Source organism: Schistocerca nitens, chromosome 8 (assembly GCF_023898315.1).
Source record: "Schistocerca nitens isolate TAMUIC-IGC-003100 chromosome 8, iqSchNite1.1, whole genome shotgun sequence".
Lineage (NCBI taxonomy): Eukaryota > Metazoa > Arthropoda > Insecta > Orthoptera > Acrididae > Schistocerca > Schistocerca nitens.
This window is the reverse complement of record NC_064621.1, coordinates 397,001,088-397,025,102: the sequence shown is the minus strand read 5'-3', so window position 1 is coordinate 397,025,102 and position 24,015 is coordinate 397,001,088. Positions and strand designations below refer to the sequence as shown.

The following is a 24,015-nucleotide window of genomic DNA, read 5'->3' as shown; positions in this document are numbered from 1 at the left end:
TAGAACCATCAGGAATTAACTGTTGCTTAATGGAAACATGTTGGGCTCTTAGTGTGAATCACATTTTTGCTACAGTGGGTTAGTGGTTGTTTCCACAAACGCCATTATTGAGATGAACGGTAGCTCGAAAAGTGCAGCGCACCCCGGAGGCAGTCTGCTGGGAGCAGTATTATGCTATGGGAGACATTCTCCTGCACTTGCATGGGACATGAGGTAGTAATCGAAGATGTGCGGACAGCTGGGAATCCCCATGGGGGCTCAGCGCTCTTTGGCCGGTTTGTGCTTCGCTACTGTTCACTGTCTCCTATCCTTGTTCCTCTATTTCTTCTTCCTCCCTGTGCACTCCTGAGGGCTGGCTGCCACGTATCTGATGCGTAACAATTGACTGGGTAACTTGTAATTCCCAACCCCAGATCGACCGGTAGGGTTCGCATGTACTCCCTGGTACAGGCCAGGCCCAGGGATGGGTGATTTCCAGAGCTGCTACCTTCCCAAGTTGCTGATTGATCCCCCTGTCAAGTGTTCAGGAGGTGTGACCTGAGGTATGAACAGTCACCTAGGCAGGTGCAGCCCCTTCTGAAGGGCGGTCCCCATTGGAAAGTGCATGCCATTGGAGATGTTGGCAGTCATGGGGGATTTTCTTGCAATGAGCCAATCATCATCATCATAATCTGGTAACTTAGATGGCAAACACAATTGAGAACGTAAGTGGTTAAAAAAGGGCATTCCATCAGGAAATGATGGACCGTCAAAGGCTGAGCTCAATGAGTACAAATTGATGGGGGAGCACCACTTAACAAATGGCGATGACTAAAAAGACAGTGCCCGCTATGCAACCTATCTAAAATGATCTCACGGCGAGAGAAGATTTTCCAAGTCGCTGGGAGAGGCTTAATAAGTCAGCTTGTTCCCATTAAGTGAGGACCAGTGGTGATGCCAAACTAACACCATCTGCTGACAGACAGCAACACAGAGATCATTGGAGGGAATGTAAGAACTAGCAGGTTGAGGTACAAGGACTGCAGCTGTGGCAGTAGTGTCAGCCTCTTTTCGTGTCAGACTGATGTGACTGGGAACCCACATAAACATCAAAGTGGCTCCATCAAGAGTGAGCAAATGACAGCTTTCCTGGAACTGTTGCACTAAGGGATGGACTGTGTACAGCACACAGAGGCTTCGTAGGGCACTGAGATAGTCGGAGCAGATGATGCAGTGAAAAGCCTGTGTCACCAGATGTACTGCGTGGCCTGATACAAGATGAAGAGCTCTGCTGTAAATACTGAGCAGTGTTCCAGAAGCTGGTATGGAAAAACCTTGGAGCCAATGACGAAGGCGCACTCGACACCATGGTCAGTCCGAGAGCCATCAGGTTATACAAAGGTACTATCGCGAAGTTCGCGAAACTGAAGGTAATAAAGCGAGGCTGCAATAGTGTCCTTAGGAAGCGAATGAAGGCCTAGGTGAACAAGGGCCACAGCATGAAGTCAAGATGGTGAAGGGTTTACACCCACCTGAAAAGTTGCAGGTAGTGTGAAGTAAGCTGCTGGAGCAAGATCCTAAAGTTAACTCCAGGAGGTAACAGAGGGGAGGGACACACCCCATACTGGCAATCAAAGGAGTCATTGAAGGAGGAGGCATAGGACGGGTGGCCACACTTGGCAGACAAACAGCGTGCATATCTGCTGGGGAGAAAGTCACGGCAATAGGACAGTGGTAGTTCAGTGGCTTCAACATACAGACTATCAACCGGGCTAGGGTAAAAGGCGCCATTGGCCAAATGGCTGCCAAGATGGTGGACAGTATTCAGATGGTGTAAGAGGGAAGGACATGCAGATGCATAAACAAAACACCCATAATCTAGTTTCAAATGGACAAGGAACTGGTACAAACAGAGGAGGGTGGTTCGATCTGCTCCCCTGGAAGTACCACTGAGGACACGTAGGACATTGAGGGGCTGCATTCAGCGGGCTGCCACATAGGACACGTGGAAAGACCAAGAAAGTTTCCTATGAGCACAAACCCCAGGAATTTTGGAGTTTCAACGAATGGAAGAGCAACAGGCCCAAGATGTTAAGATGGTGGAAGAAACCAATTGCACCACCAGAAATTCATACAAATGGTTTTGCCAGTGGAAAAACGAAAGTCACTGTCGATGCTCCATGAGTCAAGGTGATCGAGAATTGCTGAAGATGCCACTCAATGCAACAGGTCCATGGAGAACTGCATTAGTTGGCAAAATCGTCACAGGCACAGGCAGAGGAAGCTGGAGATGCCTGGTGGAAGACAGGCTATTATAGGGTTAATAGCCATAGCAAAGAGGATGCTGCTCAGGACGGAACACTGAGGCACACTGTTTTCCTGAATAAAGGTGTCAGACAAGGCAGAACCCACATGTACCTTAAAAATCTGGTCCATTAAAAATTGTTGAAGGAAAAGGGGCGGGCGACCACTGAAGCCCCCACATGTACAGTGTATGGAGGATACAATTCCTCCAGCAGGTGTCGTAGGCTTTCTCCAAACAGAAAAACATGGCCACAGTCTGGGATTTCCACCGAAAACCATTCATGACATGGCTGGACAAAGTGACAAGATAGTCAACTGCAGAACGGCGAGACTCGAGCCACCATACCAACCAGGCTTGTATCAAACGTTCCATCACCTCACAAACACAGCTGGTCAGAGAAATGTGGTGGTAGCTATAAGGAGGCTGCTTGTCCTTACCAGGTTTAAATATGGGTATGACAATGGCTTCACGCCAGTGTCTGGGAAACGTGCCCTCTGCCCAGATGCAGTTGCACATATGAAGCAGAAAGTGCTTGCCCACAAAAGAAAGGTGTTGCAACATCTGAATTTGAACATCATTTGGCCCTGGGGCAGAGGATCAGCATGAAGTGAGAGCATGATCTAGCACCCTCATAGTAAAGGCAGCATTGTATCACTCACAATCCTGAGAAGAGAAAGGAATCATCCATGCCTCCTTCGCTCGTTTCCGATGGAGAAAGGCAGGGTGATACTGGGAGGTGCTCGAAATCTCCACAAAATGGCAGCCCAAGGTGTTGGAGATAGCAATAGGGTCCACGATGACATAATCTGCTACTGTCAGGCTGGAAACTGGGGAATGGATCTTGGTCCCAGAGAGCCATTGGAGGCTGGCCAACACTATGAAAGAGGGAGGGAGTGACTTTCCTCTGACCTGACTTTTACATGTATGAGCTGCATTCAAAAAATTCCAGAACATTCGCAATTTTGCACCAAGCACCAATGGTATGTTGGAGCGAAATGCAGTTGGCATCCCTGCACACACCTGTGTTTAATGTGTAACTGCCAAAAGTTTCACTGTTGTATGTTTGTTAGTTATTGTTCAGTGCTGTATTGAGTGGAATGTTGTCACACAGTTTCAAATTTCAAGATGGCAGAGTCAAAGGAGCAACACAACTGCATTACATTTTTCATGAAACTCAAGAAAACCTTCACAGACACACACCAAATGATGCAGGAAGCCTATGGTGAGTATTATAAATTGTTCACATGGTTTAAAAATGGCTGGACGAAAGTTAAAGATGACTCTCATTCAGGATGCTCTTCAGTGTCTACCAGCGATGCTCATTTGACTGTCTGACAGACTGCAGAAGAATGTAACCTTTCAGTTGGATCATGTCATGAAATCCTGACACATCTTCTTGGAAGGCATAATGTTGCTGCCAAGTTTGCCCCACAGCTCATGAGCCGAGATCAGAAAGACCTCCACTTTGCTATTTGTGAAGAGCTTATGGATTGTACAGAAGAGAACAAGACACTCCTTAAGAGAATCATAACTGGTGATAAGATATGGGTCTATGGTTATGATGTTGAGACCAAGGTTCAGTCTTCATAGTGGGTCAGTAAAGGTTCTCCAAGAACAAAAAAAGCTCATCAGGTCAGGTCAAACATCAAAACCAAGCTGATAGTTTTCTTTGACTGATGTATTAGTTCAACATGAATTTGTGCCACAGGGACAAACTGTTAATCATGCTAATATTGGGGTGTGTTGTGATGCCTACAAGAGAATGTGAGAAGGAAATGGCCTGAAATGTGGAGACACATTTCATAGCTCTTGCACCATGATAATGCACCCGCACATTCATCCTCGTGTGTGACTACTGCACAAAAAATGAAATCATTGTGCTGCCTCATCCTCCGTACTCTCCAGATCTGTCCCCAGCAGACATTTTCTTATTTCCAACGTTGAAAAGCCCATTGAATGGATGAAGAGTTGCAATGGCACATCAAGCAATCCACTGAGAGCCATACCAAACCTGCTTCCACAAGTGGAAAAGACATTGGGAGTGTTGTATCAATTGAGGAGAGTTTTTCAAATGAGACCGTGGACAATAAGCAAAAGTAAGTGTTGAAAAATTTTGTGGATAAAGTGCCAGAATTTTTTGAACAGACCTCATATATTAGTACCTGAAATATTTAAATTTATGACGTATGAGTCCTACACCCAGATCCTGAAGCGTATTTTAAAATAAGGCTGAAAATAAGTTTAGTGAAGTTTGTAAAAACATGCAACTAGTTAACAAAAAAAAATTTAGTGGATAAAACGACTTGGACAGAAAAATGAGGAAATATAAAAGCCCATAGTCAATAAGAAAACACACAAAAAAGTACATAGACTTCTGCTATAGTGAAAAACAAACTAGTAGTGACCAGTTGTGTGTTATGGTAGAGAATTAGGACATTGTGCATAATTCCGATCCCTGGTGGAGTGCTAAATGAACATTAGAACAAGTAAAGAGCATTTCTGCTGGATAAAGAAGTGTGCACTTACCTCATGAGAAAACTGAAACCATTTTATCCAAGAGTGTGTGCTACTGAAGGCGGTGCCCACGAATTTCACTGCACAGGAATTTAAAACATGTCTCCAACACCAAACCTTAATGAGAAAACGTCACATCACATATAAAAATGATGTGGTGCATCCAACTATCACATTTGAACTAAGCCACGAACATGCCAGAAGTAAAATGTTAGCATTGCCAGACATCAGTGCAGTACACATTATTGAGTGTTCAAATATACAATCTAATGCATGTACAAGCATGTGCAAGCAGACACTGTGGAGAGAATCAAGAAGACAACACTGTGTGCGTGAACTGTGAACACGCTGAGGATATCAGACTGGGCTCTATGGATGAAATCATGCAACCCGTGTCTGATGGCACAACCACCATCTGATGATTCAGTCCACTTCTGATGTCACAATCTAGTCATGTCACTCCACTGAAGAACTTGCAGCCAGCTTTGTGTTGCTTACACAAACCAACAAGTGTCTGGAAACAATGCTCACCCTCAGAAAATTGTATTGCTCACATAGCATGCTAATATGTGAAAATAGGCATGTCCATACCAATGACTTCATAAGGAATAATTGTACACTTATTTGATATATCTGGCACAATGCATTGATATTCAGCACAGTTGTCAACAAAAATTGCATGGAGCGTAGGCAGGTTGGAGCCCTTCTTGAGCAGTTCAAAGTGGAATGGAAGTGGTTCACCTGTGGATGAGGATGTTGCTTGCTAGAGGAAGCCTACAGCAGAGGAGGCAGGTCTGGGTTGACAGTGCATCTTGGAGAGAGATCACAGTGGATGAACAAGAGTGGAGCCGAAGAGTCTGCTGGGCTGAGAGACCAGATGGCAAGACACCACACACAACAATTAGTTGTGGCACATGGAACTTGTCCTTGACTGTGCTGGAAGAAATTGTAGTGAGAAACATATTATTCGGTGAGCTTATACCTGTGATAAACTCCTTTGCTCAATCACTATTATGTGATAGCTTCAAGAACCATACTGTCACTTATTGTAAACTATGTTCAGAAATGCAAAAGATGTTTAATGAGTGTTGTTATTCTTGGACTTCCATGTGTTCCAACACTCCTAATTCTGTTTGGGTCATGCACTGTTCTTGTTTCACACTTCTGCCTGTGCCAAGCAGTGTCAATAGATATTTGTTTTCCCTTTGTTAAATCATTGTTCATTAAGCATGCTTTGTGCTTCCTCTTTTCTTTGAAATGTGTAATCTCATAAATTTTGTCTGTATTAGAACTCAGACTGGTTGCTTATGTAGTGTGCTTTTGGCTGTTAAATACACAGCAAGTTGTATTTGTGTGGTATTTTACTGCGGTCAGTAGCTACTGTTCCAATGCCAGGCTTGATAATTCTGGCACTGTAGTTGTGGCAATTACAAACTGCTTTTGTTGAGTAAAATCCACCTAGCATCATGTTGGTAAGGTGAAACTGATGAAAATATTTGCTGGCCATCTGGCCATTTTATTATGAGTTAAAGTTTACAGACTCGTTAATTGTTTTAAAATCATTTCGGATCAAATAAGGGCTAATATTTGAAGGACCTAGTGCCTGGCTTCTATTTGCTGATTTTTCTGTATTAATTGTTTTTAGTCACTAGTCATTAACAGGGCTAGCACCTGCTTTATCTTTTCTATATTGTAATTGGTTTAATATTTGAAGGGACTAGTGCCCGACATCTACATTTAAATTTTCTTTCACACCTCACAGGGACTAGGATCCATTTACTTTCACACTATTCAGATCTATTGATATTTATTGACAACATTTCCTGTTTTGAGTTTCAATGTAAGGAAAGGCTAATAGTTGTAACTTGTCTTACATAATCTTACAGTTGTCACATGTGTCAATTAAGTAAATGAACTGCAAGGGGCTTTGAGCATTAATTTCCAGCATTTGAAAGGGCTTAAATGGCAAGAGTTGCTTACTAATTGTTGAAGTTGTATATTGTTCAAGTACTGGTGTAAGCAGTTGTTGTTTAATAAATGTATTTAAATATTAAAATTAGTTCAGTGCCTAACCACATGCCACTCCAGGATCTCTGTATCCTAGCTATACTGGTTTTGCATAATTAAAGTTCATTTCAATACCCTTATCTCCCCAATGAGGTATTTGCAGCACTATGTTCATACAACATTTTTTGTTCAGAATTACTTATACTATCACTGTGTAAAATATTGAGCTTTCCTCCCCAAACACTCTGTATACACTGAAATATGATACCTTACACACTATGTTGACCTAATACTGAAATTAAGAGCAAATATATCCTACAGTGAAGAGATTTTACTTACACTATGCCATACATTTTGTAAGTTTTAAGGCACATTTGTCTGGCAAGAAGAAGGATATTGTGCTTACTTTGACCTTAACCCTGACAACACACTTCATTCCGTTACACTGTGATGATGATGATAATTATGTGACGAGAGAAATGGAGCCATGCATATATATTTGCCAATACTTCAATCAGTATAGCTTGGGATGATTATATTGTCATGAGAGATTGATCGATTATTACCAATACACACACATGCATTGATTCACTATGCAGCCATGTGGACTTTGATAAGAAATGATTTGCAATGTTGTATTGAGAAATTTGATGTGATACATGGGAAGATATTCATTTACTTGTGGGAGTAGGGCCACCTTAACATTAATATTTCTTCTCTGAACTATATGTATACACTGATGTCTAATATTGATGATATTTAATTGCACAATACAAACTTGACTAAAACATTTCATTCCACTTCTACATTTCTCATTGCATCAGGAAGGTGTAGGAACACAAATTGAAAAAAACAATGATTGTAATGGTAGAAATAGGGAGAGATTTGAATTTTGCCCATGATAGCAAAAGTTTGCTCAAATTTTAAATAGAATAGACTATGCAACAGCATACTTTTGAATAAGAAATATTAAGATTTAATTTGAAATCTTATCTGTTAAATTCTGTATATATTTAGTCTCTCTCTCTCTCCATATTTTGTAAATGAAAGATATGTAATGATTTAGACACTTCATTAACTAGATGCTTGATTATCGCAATAAAAAAATATCTTTGAAGTTGTGTCTTACTTGAGATAATAAAAAATTACTATTACCATGCACTGTGCTGTGAATCTTGGCAAAATGTAGATGAGAATTGTGCTGGCGTAAGCTGATGCCAACACACCAGGTGGCAAAGTGGTTGTGGGAAGATCGATGGAGGCCAACGATAGACTTGCAGGAAAGGCGCCACCAATGCCCTCTTGGTCGCCAGTACTTATATTGCCACTGCGGACTGGAGGGCCAGTCTGTCACGAGTGAGTTCCAGTCTGTTACTCAGCGAGACACTGAGTCAGAGTGAGAGTCACAGCCTCTAGCTCAGAATCAGGCAGCACACAGCGAACAAAGGAGTGTACGTAGCAAATAATGTATTTCACCAGCAGTGAGGCTAATGTGAACTATTACGGAGAGCTTGTACCACACAACAACTAGCTTAAGTTGATTTCTTATTCTCAGGAATAAAGAACCCAGTTAATCTATGCATGCAGTTTGTGTTATAGAAAGAGGATACTGGCCACTAAATATCATCCTCTCCTTGCTCTCTTGGTACAAGCCTACAGAGACAACGAGATGACATACAAAGAGTAACATACTTGTGGTAGGACTACTGTACCTGCCACCAGAGGAAGTAAAAAACTTGAAATGGAAAAATGAAAGAATAAAAATGAGAGTAAAACATGTATAATGAAATAGGTTAAACAAATGAACAGTCGAACTTTGAATTCTTTTCCCCCTGTCTCCTCAGGTTCCAAAGATTAAAAAAAAGAAAAAACAGAAAAAAAAACACTGCAGCAATTGAACTGTGTCTGACTCTTACATTCTATGTGCTTCCTAAAGTCCATAAACCTAACTTCCCTGGACACCCCATTGTGCCCGGTTACTGTGGCCCCACTGAGAGAATCTCTGCTCTTGTAGGCCAACACCTTCAACCTGTTACCCAGAATCTACCCTCCTATATGAAAGACACCAACCATTTCCTCCACCGGCTCTCCACAGTTCTGTCTCTTTACCACATGGAGCCCTGCTAATCACTATTGACACCACCTCTCTTTACACTAACATCCCTAATGCCCATGGCCTTACCGCTATTGAACACTACCTCTCCCAATGCCGGACAGATTCCAAACCAACAACCTCCTTCCTAGTCGTCATGACCATCTATGAGGGGGGACCCAAAAGAAACATACTCCGATGGCACTACCACTCTTAGACGTAGTGCAGGGTTCTCACACTAGATGGTGTAAGTAGAGACCTTCATGAAACAGCTGTGCAGACGGCGTCGGTGTAGAGCTGAACGTGCAAGTGTGGTATTGTGTTTCTCTGACTGTTGGCGGGTTACCTCTGCGAAGTCGTTATCGCAACTTTAAAAGAACAAAGAGTGTGTGTGAAATTTTGTTTCCTGCTTAAAAAAACTGCAACGGAGACACACCAAATGCTTCAGGAAGCTTTCCAGGAGGACGCTATGAGCCGCATACAGGTTTTCAAGTGGTTTGGGTGCTTTAAACGTGGTGAGATGTGTGTTGAAGACCAAGCTCGTTCTGGACACCCTTCAACATCGCGAAATGAGGAGAACATTGAAAAGGTCCACCAAAAGAACAACGAGGATCGTTGCCAAATGATTGAATAAATTTCTGCAGAGACAGGAATCAGTTGGAGCTCATGCCAGCGGATTTTGAGTGAGAATTTGCACATGAGACGTGTTGCTGCTAAATTTGTTCCGCACCGTCTCACACAGGAGCAAAAAACCATCCGCATGAATGTGTGTCAGGACTTGAAAACAGAGATTGCACATGATCCAAACTTCTTGAAGAAAGTCATTAAGGAGATGAGAGTTGGTGTTACTGGTATGACCCAGAAACCAGGCAAGTGTCAAGCCAGTAGAGGACTCCCAACTCTCCCAGGCCAAAAAAAGCAAGGCAAGTGAGGTCAAATGTGAAGACTATGATCATTGACTTTTTTGATGATCGTGGAATTGTGCATCGGGAATTCGTACTCCCTGGCCAGACACTTAACCAGCACTTTTACTTGGATGTTTTAAGGCGTCTGCGAGTGGATGTGAGGAAGAAACGCCCGGAACTTTGGCGATCAGGTGACTGGTTTCTGCATCACGACAACGCTCCAGCACACACGGCATTACAAGTGACCCACTATTTGGCATCTCAGAGGTGGTCTGTCATTCCCCACGCTCCGTATTCGCCGGACCTAGCCCCGTGCGACTTTTTCCTATTTCCATGAATGAAAAAAACGCTAAAAGGGGAGCGTTATGACGATGTGGAGGCGGTAAAAACAGCTTCGCAAAGGGCACTGGACAATATCAAACTTGAAGAGTTCCAAACATGCTTCCAACAGTGGGAAAAGAGACTTGACAGGTGCATCACATGTAATGGAGAGTATTTTGAAGGTGACTGAAGTAATTTTGTAAAAAGGTTCATCAATAAATTTTTTATGACAACAATCCGGTTTCTTTTGGGTCCCCCTTCGTATATCCTCACCTATAGTTACTTCTCCTTTGAAGGCATTACCAACAAACAAATTCAGGGTATGGCTACGGGCACCCACATGGCGCTATCCTATGCCAACCATGGGCTATCTAGAAGAATCCTTCCTAAACACCCAGAATCCTAAACCCCTCACATGATTCAGATTCATTGATGACATCTTTGCAGTCTGAATCGAGGGTGAGGACACCCTATCCACATTCCTCCAGAACCTCAATAACTTCTCTCTCATTTGCTTCACCTGGTCCTACTCAACCCAACAAGCCACCTTTCTAGATATTGAGCTCCACTTCAAAGATGGCTACATCAGTACCTCTGTCCATATCAAACCTACTAACCACTAGCAATACCTCCACTTCCGACAGCTGCCACACATTCCATACCAAGAAGTCCCTTCCATACAGACTAGCAACTCGTGGCCATCGCGTCTGCAGTGACAAGCAGTCCCTCTCGAAATATGCCGAGGATCTCACTGAAGCCTTCAGTGACCGTAAATATCCTCCCACCGTTGTACAAAAACAAATCTCCCATGCGTTATCTTTCCAGTTTCCCTCCACCTCCCAAATTTCCATCCACAGAGGAGCATTCCTTGCAACTCAGTACCCAGGACTGGAGCAACTGAATTACATTCTCTACCAGGGTTTCAACTACCTCTCGTTGTACCCTGAAATGAGAAATGTCCTGCCCACTATCCTTCCCATCCTTACCACAATGGTATCCTGCTGTCCACAGAACCTACACAATATACTCATCCATCCCTACACAACCCCCGCTCCCAACCCCTTACCTCATGGCTTATACCCTTGTAATAGACCTGAATGCAAGACCTGTCCCATGCATCCTCTCACCACCCCCTACTCCAGTCCAGTCACAAATTACCTATCCCATCAAAGGCAGGGCTACCTGTGAAACCAGTCATGTGATCTACAAGCTAAGCTGCAAACGCTGTGCTGCATTCTATGTGGGCATGACAACTAACAAGCTGTCTGTCTGTATGAAAGGCCACCGACAAACTGTGGCCAAGAAACAAGTGGACCACCCTGTTGCTGAGAATGCTGCCAGACATGACATACTTCATTTCAGTGACTGCTTCACGGCCTGTGCCATATGGATCCTTCCCACGAACACCAGCTTTTCTGAATTACACAGGTGGGGACTTTCCCTGCAATATATCCTACGTTCCTGTAACCCTGCTGGCCTAACCCTTTGTTAGTCATTATCCTGTTCCCATTCCCGCACTACACAGCCTTCGTTCCACCACTGCACCTAGTCTTTTTACTTCCCTCCTTTTCCACTACCCCCCCCCCCCCCCCCGCAACCTCATCTCTCACCTGCCCTCCATCTAACCTGCAGCACTTCTGGCACACTTACCCTACTACCCCACCCCCTCCCTGCCCCAGCCCCCTCCTTACCACCACCCAGTTGCCACTCCCATCATGCACTGGGGCTGCTGCTGCTCGCAGTGTGGCCTCAGTTGCCTGAAACTGCAGTTTTGCGTGGGTGTGTGTGTGTGTGTGTGGGGGGGGGGGGGTGTATTGTTGACATACACGTTGCTGGCTGAAAGCTTTATTTGTAACAGTCCTTTTCTTTTGTTGTGCCTATCTGCAACTCAGCATCTCTGCTATATGGTGATTCCTTCTCATAATACTGCTACATTCCATCCTGGATTTTCCATTGTTTGACAAATTAATGTGGGCATTACTACCCACACTTGGCCAGTCTTTGTTAAACCATGACTGCAACTTATTTCTTTTCAACAGCAATAAATGAACTCTATGAAGCATATAACTCAAGTTAAGCATTTGATCCCAGCACAATAGGAAACATTTCAGATCTACATGGTTTGTATCCCCTTAGTACCTCTTTCCTGATAGTAAATAGTGTACCAAATTTGATTAAAACTTTCATTTTGAAGATAAAAAATCAGCAGATGTTAGTACTTTATTTATAAGCATGACCAGTTTCACAGCATTTTGGCTGAATCATCAGGTGCAACAAAATTGCACCTGATGGTGCAGCTAAAAATGCTGTGAAACTGCTCATGCTTATAAATACTTATAGCTGAAGTGGTTTATCTTAAGACAACAACCCTCCAAAAGAAGGGTGAAGGAAAAGGACTGGCAAGGTCAGGAAATGAGGAGAGTTACAAAAAAGTTGCCCAGAACCCAAGGTCAGGGGAGACTTAACCCAGACAGGGTGAGAAGAAAAACTGATTGTTGAAATTGTACCTGATGAAATCTGAAAACCTGAGAGCTTAAAGCTGGAAGATAGGATAATGAGAGGTGGTGGATGGGATAGAGATGTCAGAAAATGAAAGATGTAGCAAACTAAAAGGGAGTGAAGAAAGGAGAGGTTGAGACTGAAGAATTTAATGTAAACTAAGTTGGCGTGGGTGGGAAGAACTAAGTATATGTTGCAATGCCAGTTCCCAACTGCATAGTTTTGAGGAACTGGTGTCGGGGAGAATCCAGATGGCATGTTTGGTGAAACAGGCATTGAGGTCATGATTCTCATATTATAGAATGTGCTCCACAACAGGATATTGTGTGATGCCAGTACAGATCTTCTGAGCCCATTCGTCCTAAATGATAAGTTGGTGGCAGTCATACCAATCTAGAAGGCCAAACAGTGTTAACGTAATGGGTGATACACAACAAACCTCATTTCACAGGTGTCTCTCCCTTTGATAGTATGTTTTGCCAGTTACAAGGCTCCTGTATGAGGTGGTAGGAGGGTGCATAGGACAAGTCTTACAATGGGGACAGTTTCAGGGGCAGGAGCCATAGGGTAGGGAAATGGGTGCCGAAGGAGCGTAGGGTTTGACCATGATATTGCAGGGGAGGGGCAAAAAGCTATTCTAGTATGGTGGGCAAAACGTCAGACGAATAGACCTCATTTCAGACCATAATTTTAGGAAGTCTTAGCCTTCTTGAAATAGCCAATTAATATTTCGTTACATTCCCATCTTCAGCAGTTGTGTAATTTTTGATTTTGCCTTCATAGAATTTCTGTCAATGTTTATGGAGTTTAATTTTTTCACCTGTGAACATGCTGAAAACTAACTAAAAAAGTTAAAGTGAATTCTCCAAAAACATCCACAGAAATTCTATGAAGGCAAAATACAATTAAGAATATTGTGTAAGTTTGTGGCCATTGAGCAGACATGATTATTATTAAGATATTGGAACAGTTCATGGAAAAGATGCACTGATGCAATGATAATATATGGTATGTAATATTATTGTTTTCAGTGCGAAGACTTGTTTGATGCAGCTCCCCATGCTACTCTATCCTGTGTAAGTCTCTTCAACTCCGAGAAACTACTACAACAACCTACATCCTTCTGAATCTGCTTCCTATATTCATCTCTCTCTACAGTTTTTGCCCTTCACACATTCCCATAGTACTAAACTGGTGATCCCTTGATGTCTTAGAACTTGTCCTACCAAATGATCCTTTCTTCTAGTCACGTTGTGCCACAAATTTCTTTGCTCCCCAATTCTATTCAGTGCTTCCTCATTAGTTACGTGATCTACCCATCTAACATTCAGAATTCTTCTGTGGTACCACATTTCAAAAGCTCCAATTCTCTTCTTGTTTAAACTGTTTATCCTTGATGTTTCATTTCCACATATGGTGACACTCCATAAAAATACTTTCCGAAAAGACATCCTAACACTTAAATCTATACTTGATATTAACAAATTTTTCTGCTTCAGCAATGTTTTTCTTGCTATTGCCAGTCTACATTTTATATCCTCTCTACTTTGACCATCATCTGTTATTTTGTTGCCCAAATAGCAAAACTCATCTACTACTTTTAGTGCATTATTTACTAATCTAATTCCCTCAGCATCACCTGATTAAATTTGACTATGTTCCATTACCCTTTTTTTGCTTTTGTTGATGTTCATCTTACATCATCCTTTTAAGATCCTGCTATTCCACTGAATTGCCCTTCCAAGTCCTCTGCTGTCTCAGAATTACAATGCCATTGCCAAACCTCAAAGTTTTTATTTCTTCTCCTGAACTTTAATATCTACTCCAGATTATTTTGTTTCCTTTACAGCTCACTCAATGTACAGACTGAATAACATAGGGGATATGTTATAACCCTGCCGCACTCCCTTCTCAACTACTGCTTCCCTATCACGCTCTTCGACTCATAACTGCCATCTGGTTTCTGTACAAGTTGTAAATAGCCATTTTCTTCCTGTATTTTACCCCTGTGACCTTCAGAATTTCAGAGAGTATTCCAGTCAACACCATGAAAAACTTTCTCCAAGTCTACAAATGCTATACAGAGTGCGTTACCAAGTAATGTGACCAATTTTTTTTCTGACGCAATGGTACACCACAGTGTTTTGTAAACAGCTGGGCTAAGTGGAGGGGAGTGTTAGCTTCAAAACGCTCTTAGTCTCATTTGGCTGCCAGCTGCCGGAGAGTCAGGACGTGCGTTTCCGTCAACCCCGTTTTGAGTTTATGTAACACGGCACAATGGATCATTCTGTAGAGCACCGAAACGTTTCCATTACTTCAGCATGTCTTTGGGACTGACTGCTTGTCCAAATCACAAGTTTTCTGATGGCACAAGTCGTTCATGGAGGGCCGAGAGAAGATCACCGATGAACCTCGCAGTGGACGGCCATCAACCGCACGAGTTGACGAAAATGTGACGTGTGTGCACGATTGTTTTAACTCTGACAGATGGCTGAGCCTTCAATTGATAGCACAAACTCTAAACATGTCAAAAACAACCGTTTTCCGCATTGTGACCGAAGATTTGAACATGAGAAAGGTGTGTACCAAACTCGTCCCAAAAGCACTGACCGACGAACACAAGCACACGCGAGTGCTTCGGTGCCGAGAAATGTTGGAAATGTGCGAAAATGATCATTTTTTAAACTCGGTTATCACTGGTGATGAGTCGTGGATTTTTGAGTACGACCCTGAGACAAAAAGGCAGAGTTTAGAGTGGCACACCCCATCGTCGCCCTGTCCCAAGAAGGCATGCATGAGCAAGTCCAGGATCAAAACCATGCTCATTGTCTTCTTTGACGTCAGAGGCATTGTCCACCATTAATTCGTACTTATTGGGACTACAGTGAACTCAGCTTTCTACTTGGAAGTGCTCAAAAGACTGAAAAGGAGGATCTCGCGCTGCCGGAGCGACATCAAGGACACGTGGAAAGTTCACCACGACAATGCGCCGAGTCACAGCGCCTTCATTGTCAATGACTTCCTGTCCAGGATCAAGACCCTATTGGTTCCCCAGCCTCTCCCTACAGTCCTGAGCTGGCTCCTGCTGACTTTTTTTTGTTTCCTCGGTTAAAAGGAGTCATGAAAGGAAAACATTGAGACACGGTTGAAAGCATCCAGGTGCATGTTGCATCAGCTCTAAAGGACATTCCGGAAAAGGCCTTCCAGGCATGGAAACACCGCCTCCAGAAGTGTATTGATGCAAGAGGGTGCTATTTTGAAAATTTTTGATTATTTGTACGAATATATTCAATAAATGATTTTTTATGAATTTGGTCGCATTACTTATGGAACGCACCTTGTTAATATAGGTTTGCCCTTCTTAACCTATCTTCTATGAGAAGTTGTAGCATCAGTATTGGCTGTGTGTTCCTACATTTCTCTGCAATTCAAGCTGATCTTCCCAAGTTTGGCTTCTACCGGTTTTTCCAATCTTCTCTAAAGAATACATATTAGTAGTTTCCAGCCATAACTTGGTAAACTAATAGTTCAGTAATATTTCCACTGTCAGCACATGCTTTCTTTGGAATTGGAATTATTATATTTCTTTTTGCCTGTTTCATGCACCTTGCTCACCAGATGGAAGAGTTTTGTCACATCCTTTTCCATTTCTATAATATTGCCCTTAAATACATCCCCTTGTGAAGACTCTCTACTTACTCCTTCCACTGTTCAGTTTTCCCTTCTCCTCTTAGGACTGGTTTTCTATCTGAATTCTCAATATTCATACAGCTGCTTTCCTTTTCTCCAAATGCCTTTTTAATTTCCTGTAGGCTTTATGTATCGGTCTCTTAGTAGCTTCTAAATCTTTACATTTGTCCTCTAGACATTCCTGGTTAGCCATTTTGCACTTCCTATCAATCATTTTTTAGATGTTTGTATTCCCTTTTGTCTTCATTTTCTCCTTTCAGCAGTTAAATTTAATATCTCTCATGTTATCCAAGGATTTCTACTAAGCCTGCTCTTTTTAACTATTTTATCCTCTGGTGCCTTTACTATTTCATCTGTCAAAGCTACCCATTCTTCTTCTACTGCATTCCTATCCCCTGTTCGTGTCAATCATTCCCTATTGCTCCCTTCGAAACTCTCAAAAACCCTCGGTTCTTTCAGTTCATCCAGGTCCTATCTCTTTAATATCCTATCTTTTTGCAACTTCTTCAGTTTTAATCTACAGTTCACAACCCATAAATTCTGGTCAGAGTCCAAATCTGCCCCTGGAAATGTCAGTTTAAAGTATGGTCCCGAAATCTGTCTTACCATTAAATAATCAATCTGAAATTTTCCAGTGTGCCCGGGTCTTTTCCACATACACAACCTTCTTTCACGTTAGCGGTGATTACATTAGGCTCTATACAAAATTCTACCACATGACTTTCTTGTTCATTCCTTTCCCCTAATCCATATACACCTACTATCGTTCCTTTGCTTCCCTTTCCTACTGTCGAATTCCAGTCCACCAACACTACTAAATTTTCATCTCCCTTCACTATCTGAATAATTTCCTTTATCTCATCATACATTTCTTCAAACTCTTCATCATTTGCAGAACTAGTCAGAATATAAACTTTTAGAACTGTTGTGGATTTGGGCTTTATATCTGTCTTGACTACAATAATATGTTCTCTATATTTTCACAGTAGCTTACCGCATTCCTATTTTCTTATTCATTATTAAAACTACAACTGAATTATCCCTATTTGATTTTGTATTTATAACCCCGTATTCACCTGACCAGAAGTCCTGTTCCTCCTGCCACCGAACTTAACTAATTCTCAGTATATCTAACTTCAACCTATCCATTTCCCTTTTTAAATTTTCTAATCTACCTGCCCAATTAAGGGATCTAACATTCCACACCTCAATCCCGATCCCTACAATGCCAGTTTTCATCACTTAACACTTCCGGGCTGAGATGCCGTGGTCCATACATAAGAGACTCCCCTGACGTCCCACCTTCGACTGCGGAAGGCAAAACGTTAGGGGAGAGTCTTATGTATGGACAACGGTATCTCAGCGCGGAAGTGTTAAGTGACGACAACACCTGCCGTGAAAGCCGTCATTCTATGAATGCCAGTTTTGTTTTTTGTGATGACATCCTCCTGAGTAGTCCCCCAGAGATGTGAATGGGGGACTACTTTACCTCCAGGATATTTTACCCAAGAGGATGTCATCATCATCTACCCTTATTATAGATCTGCATGCCCTCGGGAAAAGTTGCAGCTGCAGTTTCCCCTTGCTTTCAGCCATTCACAGAACCAGCATAGGTTGATGGTTGATGTTACCAGTCCAAATCAGTCAATCATCCAGATTGTTGACCTGCAGATACTGAAAAGCCTGGTGTCCCTTTTCAGGAACCACAAGTTTGTTTGGCCTCGCAAAAGATACCCCTGCATTGTTGTTGTTCCTATGGTACGGCTACATGTATAGCTGAGGTATATAGTGACTGGTTAAATTGTATACAAATATGGAATATAGTGATTAGTTAAATACTGCCCCCTTGTGAGAGGCCTTGCAATATTCTGCGCTGACATACCATTTCACTGCTCAACTAAATATCCATTGGGTGCAAAACAGCCCAGAAATAACTGTGATAAAGTGATCTACAATTCCAAGACAGCAAAGGTTATCTATTAGTGAATATATTAACTGAATGCTCAACAACTCAACGATACAATGAATTGTTGCCCTCACTCCTTCCACTATTTGTATTGCATCCAGATTTTTCCATTATTTTTTATGCATAAAACATATTCCCTGAGCTGAACTTCCCAAAGTGCCATGAGAGGATGAGGTTGGGCAGACTACAACCTGCATGGATTCTTAGTCTGAGACTGCACTAGAGCTATACTCCTGTAACCTAATCACATGCATGGAACTGTGATGGAACATTAACACATAAATGCATATTAACATTGAAAAATACAAGCTGCTGTCATAAATGAAACTAATGAATAACAACAAAGCTGTCATGTTATTAATGAATGCTGCCAAAAAATTATATTTCAATAAAACTGGATGCTGAATGCCAGTAGACACTTTTATTATGAACTTATTACTTTGAATAATAAAAAAAAAGAAAGCAGTTGTGGCAAGACTCAGAAACCAACAATGAAACTTTTCAGCTGAGTAAAATGGGACAATAATTACACACAAACCAAAGACAATGTTTACAATGAAATTTTCTTTCAAGGCCAATTTAACAAACAAATGTGTCATATCCTTGTGCCTTCTTGTGTTAGGATATATCAAGAACATTTAAGTACTGCTATTACAGAATACATTTTTACTATTTATTTACTTTTAACTTATGACAAAATGAACACTCAACTTTCAATTCAAGCACACATATTCAACCAAAATAAAACGTATAACTAATATTTACTTAAATTTTGACGTTAATTTTATCAAAATAACTAATTATTTACAAAATTAAAAATACAGATTTATCAGTTTCAACAAATTGTAAAATATGTTGTCTTCCTGAAGATTTGTTATTTCATAGCACATTTACTAAAAACCAGTTAAGATATCTCAAGGTATTAAAGTGAGTGAGAATTCCATTTTTAAAATATATGAATGTCTGCACTAAAATGCGACAGTATTACATCAATGTTTCTATATCCTTGTCTGTTTCATAACAGCTGTGTTCTTAGTGAATTACGGAACTCCGCTAACTGTCATTGCTCCCATTGGCAATAGATTATTTTTTTTTGCAATAAAATATATCTTTGGTGAGATTAATATAAACATTATAAAAGAAATAACATCAGTCACAAGCCAATGCTAAAATGTGATTATAATTTTATCAGTCATTGGCTTCATCAGATCCTTCCATATCCTGGATCATCCATTTTGTCCTTCCTTTCTTTCAGTCTTTCTCTATTTTCAAGGGATTACAAAAGGCACTACAAGGTCCTCACGATGTTCCACTCTTAAGTCAGCCAGAGCTGCTCCTGCACGTTCTGCTACACCCACAACCTAAAAACATAACAAAAATTCGGATTATTTACTTATTCTTCATATAACAATTATGTCAATTACATTCATCAACTGCACAAATTTCTAACTGCAATCAGTATACAAAGAACGAATGAATGGTTTAATGTCCCACCAATGAAGAAATGAAGAGATCACTACGTATAGAGCACATTCAGGGAGTCTATTAAAAAGGCAAAATAAAAGAGAAGGAAGCAGTGACCTACAGGAAAGCGACAACAGTCAACAAGATAAAAACACACATTACACTTCTAGTCTATAATAAAATTAGCACCAAGTAAGTCACAGATTTAATGATGGTAGCGCATGTTTCATTTTTCTATAAGGAGCAGTCAAATGAAAACATAACATATGGAAAAAAGTAAGTAAACTTTTTATTATTTCGAAAGTAATTGCTGTAACTTAATAAATTTATACCATTGCGAGACAAGCTGGTCAATGTTAATGGAAAAATTATGGCATTTGCCTACAGAACCATGACTGTACCCACGTCCGCTGAAAATTTACAGCCATTCTTCAGGACTCGAAATTTATGACAATGGAGTGGGGAGAGACCGGGACTGCATCACTGACATGTAAGGGCCTCCCACTGAAACTTATGCAGCATGAAATGCGACTAACTTTCCATCCCTATCTGAAATTCTTTCCTCAAGTCAATGTGCTCTGAAAAGATCCCTAGCTCTAATTTTAACTTTCTGGTCTTTATACTGTAATGTCTATACCCAGTTCTAGTAGAAAACTGCCCTTTAAAAAATTAGTACAAATGAGTTTATCATCTCAGATTAAATTTCACATTATACTACCCAATTTATATTTGCAACTTAGGGGAATAAGCCTTTTGTTAATAATCTAACTTTTAAGTTTCGTGATATGAACTATGCAGTCATGTTGCACCACATATTCTTGAAAATTCTCCTCTACCTATTTCAGAAAAGCTACAATGTTTATTCATTATGGTCATCTAAAATGATAGCTCTACTTGAGAGCAAACCATGTTAGTAATATTTTATTCAAACTAATTGAGTTGTAATTAACAAAATTTATATTATTGTACTTCATATTCTTTGGAATTACGTGTGAAACTACGTAAAATTTTCCTCAATATGCATCAGGACTCTTAGTGTAACATCTGACCCAAAATTCTCTCATGACTTGATTGTTATTTTGTAAATCTCAAATTCAATAATGTATTCAATTATTTTGTTGTATATAAAAGGAAGTGATGTATAAGCCACAAGGTTGGTCTGTCTGCATTATCATCTTTTGGAAGCTGTCTGTGTGACAGTCTATTGAAGGCTGCCAGACAGCCAATGTATATTCTACCTATGTACATGGTAATCAATCACAATATATGACAAGAAAAGTATTAGACTCAGTGTTTGATTTCAAAATTAGTACTACAGCAACAAAAGACTCAAGGACTTTCTAAAGCAACAATCCCCAATGATATCAAATGTGAGTATCTCATCATACAGAGCAGCTAAGTTGTTATGTGAACTTTCATTAACTGTGATTGAAATTTTCTAGTTTCACTTGTCTTTGTATTTGTGAATGGTGGAGGCCAAAATTATTAAGTTGCTCTGATGTTATCACTGAGAAATCACTATTACCACTTTAAAACTACAGTCAGAGCTTGAGAAAATTGCATATTTTGCTCACTCAGTATCAGTGGTAATTAAAGTGCTTCCCTCATCTCAATATCAAGAGTGCTATTTTAATATGGTGGCAATGAGCTGAGATACGTGTAAGTCTGCATACTAAATTTTGCACTACATTTCAGAGTGTAGTTGTGACGTGTGACAATCTATTATCGGACATCAGTTAGGATGAGACAAAGTGTGGTGTAACAACTCATCATTGGACCACATTTGAGATGAGTACAATTTTTAATTTTTTTTAATTACTTTTCCTCAGACTATCATTTTTCCAATGTTCTTTGGTCATGTGACTGTTGATAAACAGGAAAATGGTGAATTTGCATGTGACGATAATCTGATTAGGTAGATTTATTTTCGTGTTTCATGCCCAATATTATCTTCAAATATGGCAAGCAAAGAAAATCTTGATACAACTGGAGAGGTTTCATATCCTAAACATCATCAATCATCGACACCGAACCTATAACAGTCATCTGAAGCAACACCTTTCTTAGGATTTTCTCTCAATAAAAAAGCCACAAGTTTATTAGAAAGATTATCGGAACTCTCTTATAAGTCAGAATGAACTCCCAAGTCAAAATCATGACCCGAAAAAGAGTATTTTTAATCTATCCGACACTGTTGTGACAATGGAAAGGAACATTCAGGCCATGTAGGAACAAGTAGCAAACTCCCATTCAAAAATGAGTCAGTTACATGAGTTGACTGTCCTTTAAATTCAAACAGTAAACAATACGGTTGATCACGTACAGTTGCATGTGCAGAGCACTGAAGATGTTATTCACACCGAGTTAGGTGGAAGGAACTCTGAATTCAAAATTATGCACACATTTATAGAGCATTCAAGTGAATTCGCCAAACAGAGACTAAAACTAAATAATAATTAAACTCATAGCTATACTACCAGCATTAATAATAAAACTGAGACTTTGTCTGAAAATTTACAACAGGTTAACATTCGATTAAGTGATGTTGAAACCAAAATGTCGTATCCGCAAATCGACAGAAATTTTGCATCATTTTGTAACAATTTCTCTCTTAAATACTTCCCTCAGGATTATAAAATACACCCAGTGGACTACCTATGGCAATATAAAGATCGTTTTCCTCTGAATTTGCCTGATTCTGTGAAAATTAAACAAGCCATATGTTTCCCTGATGGTCAAGTGTTGTCATGGACTAATCAAAACAAAGCTAAACATACAGATGTTCTTGAATAAATTCTGGTTCGAAAGTACACAGACGGGCATCAAAACAGCATGCGGTACTGATGATTCATTTGAGAATTTTTTTTTAAACATGTTGATAAACTTGACAAAGCTTTCGAGAAAGCAGACAGGGTTAATAACTCACAGAACAACAGAAACAACAACTATAATTGGGGATCATCTCAACACAACCAGCAAAATAGACAGAACGGTAACAGAAGGAACTGTAGTACTCATAACAACAGTAATAATAATAATGTTGTTGCTGTTGTGGTCTTCAGTCCAGAGACTGGTTTGATGCAGCTCTCACGCCATACAGTAAAGTTGCATTCCCTTGGGAAAAATTACGGCTGTAGTTTCCTCTTGCTTTCAGCCGTTCGCAGTACCAGCAAAGCAAGGCAGTTTTGGTTAGTGTTACAAGGCCAGATCAGTTCAATCATCCAGACTGTTGCCCCTACAGCTACTGAAAAGGCTGCTGCCCTCTTCAGGAACCAACGTTTGTCTGGCCTCTCAACAGATACCCCTCCGTTGTGGTTGCACCTACGGTACGGCCATCTGTATTGCTGAGGCATGTAATAATAATAATAATAATAATAATAATAACACAAATAGGTGGGCAAACTAAAATCAAAGAAATAGAGAAACAAGAAAGGAAAATTCTCAGGAAAATTTTTGGCCCGATACAAGAGCAAGGAATCTGGAAGAAGAGACCAACATCAGAATTATATAAATACACAGACAAGATTACGGATACAATAAGGAAAAGAAGAATGCAGTTCTACGGACACATCCACAGGATGAATGAAAACAGAATTTCAAAGCGAATTCTTAAAGTCATCAACTCAGGCAGGGGAAAAACAAAATGGATAAAAGAAGTTGAAGAGGACCTCAGACAAGCACAAATAACAGTAAACAATGCAGAAAATAGAACTGAATTCAGGAACATCATCAAAAAACATAAATTTGACAACACAGAAGAGACCAGGATGCAAATGGACAGCGGAGCGAAAGAAACAACACAGTGAACACATGAAGAAAATTTGGGCTCAGAAAAAACATAAACAATCATCGTAAAGGAATTAAAGTTCAAATGCTCTCTTAAATGGGAATAATCGAAAATAATAATAATAATAATAATAATAATAATAATAATAATAATAATAGTAATGGTAATCGCCAGAACAGAAACCATAGTAACCAGAATACTGTTAATACCTTCACTTGGTGCTCATCAGGTGGATGAAGAGAGAGTGTATTTAACTATCCTGTTAATGCAAATAATTTTGAAAGAAAGTTTTGGGATGTTATAATAAAACATTGTGGTAAGAAATGTACTGTAGCTCCTTATAAAGTTTAGCAAGGTGGTTTAGTAATATTTTTTAAGTCTGAATGTTCTGTGGATGATGTAAATGTTGACAGTGATTGCTTTGGTATTGGTATTTTAATGTACCCTGAGAAGGAGAATTTTGTAGCTAATTGTGTTGGGGAGGGG

At 40.4% G+C, this 24,015-nt stretch overlaps 1 protein-coding gene across 1 annotated transcript in view; it reads right to left on the bottom strand.

The window, feature by feature from the left end:
- Positions 1 to 19,361: 19,361 nt before the first annotated feature.
- Positions 19,362 to 24,015, bottom strand: part of LOC126198678 (ragulator complex protein LAMTOR1) — a 72,934-nt gene continuing 68,280 nt past the window's right edge. Inside the window, exon 5 of the mRNA XM_049935174.1 lies at positions 19,362 to 19,639. Coding sequence (XP_049791131.1) covers positions 19,547 to 19,639 — 93 coding nt within the window. The 3' untranslated portion in view covers positions 19,362 to 19,546. The remainder of the gene's footprint in view (positions 19,640 to 24,015) is intronic.